Source organism: Hetaerina americana, unplaced genomic scaffold (assembly GCF_022747635.1).
Source record: "Hetaerina americana unplaced genomic scaffold, ioHetAmer1.1.p SCAF_105, whole genome shotgun sequence".
Taxonomy (NCBI): domain Eukaryota; kingdom Metazoa; phylum Arthropoda; class Insecta; order Odonata; family Calopterygidae; genus Hetaerina; species Hetaerina americana.
The window spans coordinates 182,518-189,970 of NW_027286126.1; the positions used below are offsets into that span (position 1 = coordinate 182,518).

General features: G+C 34.4%; 1 protein-coding gene across 2 annotated transcripts in view; it reads left to right on the top strand.

Annotated features, from left to right (window-relative positions):
• The window catches only part of LOC139700572 (protein phosphatase 1 regulatory subunit 7-like), a 31,225-nt gene extending 24,338 nt beyond the window's left edge, over positions 1 to 6,887 (top strand). The window contains exons 8-9 of one of the 2 annotated variants that reach the window (XM_071599101.1): positions 2,853 to 2,945; positions 4,784 to 6,887. In XM_071599101.1, the coding sequence (XP_071455202.1) occupies positions 2,853 to 2,862 (10 nt within the window). In that variant the 3' untranslated portion in view covers positions 2,863 to 2,945; positions 4,784 to 6,887. Of the gene's footprint in view, positions 1 to 465; positions 706 to 2,852; positions 2,946 to 4,783 lie in introns of those variants that run through there. The other variant, XM_071599100.1, reaches the window with a different exon arrangement.
• Positions 6,888 to 7,453: the final 566 nt, after the last annotated feature.

Consider the following 7,453-nt stretch of genomic DNA (forward strand, 5'->3'; position numbering starts at 1 on the left):
ACAACTACTGCCATCTCTAGTTCAGGCCAGGTACTTATGGGCCCCAATGTACTGTTTATAAATAGCAATGTTTTATTGAAAGTGCTGGTAAGCTCATTCCAGCTACAATGCATGTCAGGAACTATCGAATAGGATATTATCTCATAAAGTAATTATTGTCAGTAGTATTCTACCATCATGGGTTAGATTTTTTATGGACCCTGGTATTACATCCTACTGTACTTATGAGCTGTTAATAATGATAAGAAAGTTGGATCTTTGAAATTTGTCTCCCTTCTTTATGCATTTTCATGCCAAAAAGTTCCTTAAATCTTTTACCACATATTGCAGTAACAAGTTCTTTTTCCCGCTATATTCTCCAGCTCCTTTAAATCCACCCATCCTCTATTTTTGTGCGTAAATCACATTTCTTTTTATACATTTTTGTTGGTGATTGGGCAATTTTGTATTCCAATTTCATACCAGCTCACCACCATGTTGGTGAAGAAGTGTTGGCCCCAATCTTTCACCTCATCATCGTAGCTGTATCAGCTTCCAGCCAATGGTTCTTTCCTCCTAGGAAACGAGTTGTAGTCACTGGGTACCTAGTCTGGATTATAGGGTGGGTGTGTGTTGATGTCCCTAGATCTTCAAATACCCCTGTGAATAGCAACATCATGAGAGAAAAAGGATTGCACAATGCCACAAAATTGGGGATCAAAAGACTATTTTATGCTTCTAAGATATAATGTGCTGCTGTTAATTTCATTCCTCATGTATAAATAAATGGGAAGAGCTATAGTTAAAGAGATAAATAATAATCCTGCTTAATTCAATTTCAGTTTATGTCTGTTTCTAAAGTAGTTAAGGGTGTAGAAGTAAAATTTCTCCTCTGCCCACAATTTACACATTTCTCATGGGGTCTGTAGAAGAGTGACTAACTGACCATCTCCCTTCTATAATTCTCTTGACTGGAAATCTGAGAACCCCTCTTTCAGCTCATCTGCAATCCAGTAACTTCTGCTGTTTGTAGTGTAACCATTGTATGGATCCTGATCCTTTTGGATCATATGAATTTCTAATATATGAAGTGGCAAAATATTTGTTGAGTCTTTTTATGACTAACTTTACTTAATCCAGTAGCAGAAGGAATATGCAAATGTATGCTTGCCAGCTGATAACCACTAATGTAGACAAACTGCTGTCATATTAAAAATATAGCAAGGCGGATTTCTAAATTCAGGGTAGCTGACTGTGGTTCAACTCGGATCCTTCAGTGTGGCATAACTCCACCTGAAACTTGTTCAATATAACTCCAGGCTCTGGTCTCATTAACCTCACTTACCTTCTGTCTGTCTTTTAATTAGAATATTCATAAGATTTGAATGAAAATATTCAAATGTATTTGGGAATAATGCAGCTTTTTAAAGAAAGTAGGAAGTACTCTCATAAAATTGAGAAGAATTAACCAAAGATCAGAGTTGTTCCTTTTTGGGAATTCAAATTTTTACTCAACTGTTTCACTGCAAATTAATCAAATTGACTACATTGAGAAGTAATGAGATCTACTGCTTTCACATGATATGTTACATTGTTCCTTTCTTTGTGTGGAAGACATGATTAAATAGTATAACAAAGTGAACTTGAGGAGAAAAAATCATTTTAAGTACCAGCTGGTGTAATCGTCTAAATTCACCCCCAAATTTTGTATCACTGAAAAGAAGCAGCTAGGCTGGGAATCACTCACGGAGCCAAGGTTAAATTACAGATTGAAGCTCTTGCATAAATTGGAAAGAGGTCTCTTTAGCAGTGATGTTGTAATGTATTATTACCCCAACCTACTACACTAGGAGAGACCATGTTAATGAAATTATAGAGATTAAGTGTAGAATAGATAGATTTAAGATGTAATTTTTTTCCACGAATGATACAGGATCATAATATCATTGTTCGTCCGCAGTAAGGTCATGTGGGGGTAAAATTATTCTGATGGGTATTCACCCCCTGCCACACACCTTGGCGGTGGCTTGCAGAGTAAATAATAAATAAGGGGATTGAGATGGTGTGGTGGCTATCCTACTGGCTTCCCACCCAGAGGGCCTGGGTTCAAATCCAGGCGAAGTCGAATTTTTTCCAGAGGTATCTCGATCCCTAATGTAGGTGCTTTTTGGAGGGAACTTTGAGTGAGTATGCTGTCCGTCGGATGGGACATTAAGCTGTGGACCCCTTGGCACCTTTCATTAAGAGTAGTCTAATGCCAACACCAGGTTTGTTTCTACCCTTAATCCTTACCTGTCCATCCCTAATGGTGCAAATGACTTAAGCTTTTGGTTGCCTCCCCTAAATGCTACAACTGCTAAATAGATAAATAAAGGGAACCTCAATTGGACTATATAAAATCATTGTATGGAGGGAGGTATCATTCAAGGCAAATTTCAGGAAATGTGCTGTATATCTGTGGGGAAAATTGAAAAAAGTCCAGATATACTACCTTGGTGATGATGCTATTGACGAGAACAATATTCTTGTTAGTTGAGAAACCTGTTAATAAAATAGTGTTGGCCATTGGGCATAACAGCCTTGGTAAAAGAAGGAATCTATAAGCAGGGACAACTGTGTTTATATCAGCAGGACGTACATTGATGATGGATGATTTGAGATAGTGCCTGATTTGAAAAAGTAAACTTAGAAGGGAAAAATTGAGAAAAACACTGCATGCTGACTGGGAAAATAGAGCAGGGTCTAGAAAATGAGTGGTCACCCGGAAATAGCATCACAGTTTACTGTGAAATATTAATTTTAAATTTGAAGCAAGCAAAGAATATTTCCATGCTATTTTCCTGAATATAATTAAACTTTCTCTCTTTTCAAAGGTCGCAGTGATTTACAAGAGAATGTTGAAGCTTCTAATTTATTTTCGATGATTCAACATTTATGTATAGTTTTCACATCTCATTTATACAAAGGTAAATATTTATTATACAAATTTGTTTAGAATTGGGTCAATGGGAATAATTGTAAAAGTAAGTTGAATAATTAAAATTCCAAGTAAGAATAAATGCTAGCTTTGCTCAGTTGTATTTAAATACTCATGTCAGAATTATTTGAATCCAAGTGGATTGTGCTAGCTGGAAAAATTGATTAAAAACAAGCAAAGGAAAACGTTCCTATTGGGATAAAAATAAAACAGTATTCTTAGATTTTTATTCATAGTTTTTGTATGAATTACAGGTTCTGTATTCAAGGATTTTTTCATAAAACTAATTTTGCCATTGTTTTAAATATTGCAACTGAAAGGTATAAAAATATCAAATGGTATACTACTAGCTAGCTATACTGGAGTAAAATTTCATTATTTAAAACCTGCCTAATTTGAAATATTAAAATTTTATCATAACTCAATGCTATGAGTCTTCCCCAGGCTGAACCATAGAAATTTAGTACTATCGTCTGAATATTCAAAATATTTGCATGCATAGTGTTTGGCTCCTTACACCCCTGAATGGTTGTGCTGTCATTATGAGGTTTTTATAATGTCAATGTCTACTACATTTTATGTGCTCATACTGTAATTGCTTCCTTTGTCTTATGTACAATTAGTAATTGAGGATGCAAAGCATAAGGGGTATTGTGGCTAATGATGGTTCAAGAGATTTGTGAAAGCATTTTCATCATTCTAAAATATATTCCTATTCATTTTATCATTTCTTCTGGTTCTGAATAAAAAGAAAGTGTGTTACTTTGGGATTGAGGTATATTTGATTAAAGAACATCCCAGCTTTTGAGATATATTTATATACATATCCCTAATAGATCTCAAATATATCAATAGATTTTTCAAAATCTTTTCAAATTTTTGTATGTTTGAAATTGATCATTTAACTTCCATAAATGTTACTGAGGACTGGATTATTTTCAAAATTGTAGTGTAAGTTAAAACGGTAGTCCATGCTACCCTTTTTAACACACATGCCAATCAAAGAATCAAGGTTGAGTAAGCTCCTTAATTCTTGTGCCTTGCTGTGTGTAGCTCCACTTATTAAAGAGACTGCCCCCGGATGTGTGCCTTGAATCCGCCACCATGGATGAAGCAGAAGTGGATTCAAAGCAAACTGGCCCTAGAACAGTTCCCTCCAAACCTTAACTCTTGATGAGCAGTTTATGTCCAGTTTTAAGTATTCAACCCTTTTACTGTCTGCCCATTTTGGGTTGGATGTGCAAAGACTGCCAAGGCTATTTTTAGAAAGTTTGCAAGATTCTAGATTTTGGATTTTCTAGTACTTAATTTTATTTAATGAATTTAGTTTTTTATACAATGCTAAAGAGATATTTTGGACTTTGATCATGAAAAAATTACAGGGGTTGACTATAATTTTTAGAAAGGAAATAATAACAAATAAATTAAAACATAAAAAACAAACTTTTTTGTTTATTTTATGTTATTTTTGGAAAAATATTATTTCCATGCAATGAAATGATATTTTTATTGATGAAATTTAGTTTTTTCTCTAGTTTTGCATTTTCATGATGATCAATAAGTTTTGCAAGAGGTATAAATTTTTTTTGTGACTGTACACTAACACTCTGAGCTGATACACACATGCTTATGGGAGCATTCACCATTAAGGCCTTTATTGCATTTATCGCACACAGTTTTGGATCTTTTTCCCTGTCCTTTTCCCTTTTTCCTTCATATACTGCCCTCACAAGAATCCTCTTTTTTATTTGGCAATTTGATAAGTTTTTTGACACCACGTATCACTGATGACTCAGGTTGTCTACCTCTGTTTTGCTTTTCTTGAAGCCATTCTCTGCCAAGTTCCTCAATTATGCTGATGGTATAATGTTACCTGGACAAAGGCACTTGGAGGAGCATGCTTCGGTCCTGGTGTCTCTAGAAACTCAATGGGTATCTCCATATCTCTGGAGGTTTATCACAATTCACTCTCACTTCAACCCATTCAACTTCGACTGGATCAGCATTTCTATCCTCTTCTTGGTCGGACCCGCATGAGCCATCTCCCTCGGAGGAAGAAGAGATCCGGGGACTCTTTTTCCCTGGCGTTGAGGTGTAAACGAAGGATTCTTCACTGCTTAAAGAAGAAATCTCTTCATTGGATCGTCTCGGATGGCAAATCACTGTTGTCATTATTAGCGATGAGCAGATTTTCAATATCCTTACCTTTCAAACACTTCTTGGGAATTGAGAAAAAGAGAATATTGAAAATAGGGGAAACCATCGTATTAAGCAGCAGAGACAGAGCGCAAGCTGTAGAAAGGGATGGGAGCCATTGGGTCGCACATCACAAAGTAAAATAGGCAAAAACATCGGGCCGATATATCGGCCTGCTGGCAGTAAAAGGGTTAATATCTCAATAATAGAGGGTTGGGTGATAATATTTGCTCAATTTGAGGATTATGTATTACTTGATGTGTTTAGTCATTTGAGTTCCTTGAAGTTATGAAACAAAAAGTTTAGTTGTGTTAATTTAAACAAATACTACATTAAGAAACATGCAGCCACTACCTTGAAGAAAATAAAAGGAGGAATGATAGCATTGCATATGATGCCGTATCTAGGTGAAGTGTGAAGGATAGCTGCCTGAGTCACTGGCAAAATCATGGGTTTTACTCTGCTACTTGTATGAATTTGGCTGTGACTTAGTTGAGCATCATTCATAAGTGTGGCAGTGCATAACATTGTAGGTGCTACTTGTACATTGTACTGTTTGAAGAAAGTGTGGGCATTGTTGTACATAAAATTTTTGTAGCTAACTTTTTTAATGTTCCTATTTCCTTCAAGTAAAAGTTTTTTGTTTTCCTCCATACTAAGGAATGTATTGGGGTGCAGATAGATCTATTGAAAATGACTAAGGGAAGTTCCTTGTGGGAGAGTCTAAATGTAAACAGAAGTTTATATTGTGATAAGATTTATTCTGTGATAATTTTTATACTGTGATAATTATGATTCATATATTAAAAGAATTGAATATTTTCTTCTTTTAATATACACATGCAATGAGCAATGCCAATGAAAATGAGCAAACATTGTTTTTAGACAAATTTTACCAATTTTCATTGGAAAGTGTGGCTCTTTCAAGAAGACAATATATTTTGGTTGTGTGCTGCATGTTTACAGTGATTTTTATTATGTCTGTGCCATTTACTTCAGTTTTTGTATGTATGCATTCTTAAAAACTAAGAAAAATCTAAAAAAAAAGTATCTCGAAGAATTGATCTTGGAAAATATGTATCAGTATTGAATTGTCATAATAATTTGCTATCAAGTTGATTGGCTTGTTGAAGATAATTCTTAAGTTTTTATTTCATGAGTTTGGCCAGCTATCGATTAAATATTGTCCAGGATAATGTAACACTGAAGTCAGTTTCAAGTGTAATGGAAGTTCAAATTAATATTTTGTGTGAAATATCCCCTGAAGTCTTTTAATAGGGACTCAACTCATATTAGGAAACCTTGTGTATATGTTGTTACTATTTGTGATTGATGTGCATAGAAATGCATGTATATTTTGCAATACACGTCCTTTTGAAAACTGTGAAAAAAGAATGATAATCCTAGTTTTGTAATATTCTGAATTGTTTTGAAAATATTTTTTGGAAGAGAAGGCCTGTCTTTTTCTTTTGTTATGTTATCCATAAGCTAAATTGATACCTACTGAAATAGGTGCTCTTTTTTATATCATATTTTGTAGAGGCTGGGGTTACAAACTCTGCCATTTCTTGACTCAATTTCATGGTAATTTGTTATTTAAACTTTTGAAGTTTAACTCATGTACTTCATGTGACATACTTGTTTTCTATTAAGAGAATGCTTGTCATTGATATTTATTATCAACCATGGTTTATGTAACTCTGATTAAGAGTGATGTAATTGATTATAAGTTTTATTAAATTAGGAATTTATCTGCATGTGTGGGAAAATTTCTCTAACTTTTTTTCTGACTTCATTCCATGATCAAATGTATCTAAATTTCGTGTGTTGAGAAACAACATGTTGCATCTGGACAACAGTCATATAATAATAAAAATAATACATTTTATTTGTCCAGCGATCAAGTAGTTACAACTGTTACACTTGATAGAAGACACGTCAGGGGAAAGTGACAAAATGCATTCATGGATACAAGACATATCAGGCATAATCAAGAAAGTCAGCAATTGAATAAAACATTTTTAATTTTAAGAACCTAAGTAGATTGACTTTAAATGCAGCTACACTTTTATGGGCCTTAATCTCAGCTGGGAGTTTATTATAAAGTTGAAGGCCCATGAAATTTGGGCCAGCACCTGCATTTTTTGGACGTACAACGTGCAGCTACTCATTCTGCCTTGTAGAATATTTGTGGATGTCACAATTTTTCACATACTCAGATAGATTTCTTTTTGTATGTACTGCTACATGAAAAATATAAATACATGGCACTAGCAATGCATCCAATTTTTTAAACGGGAC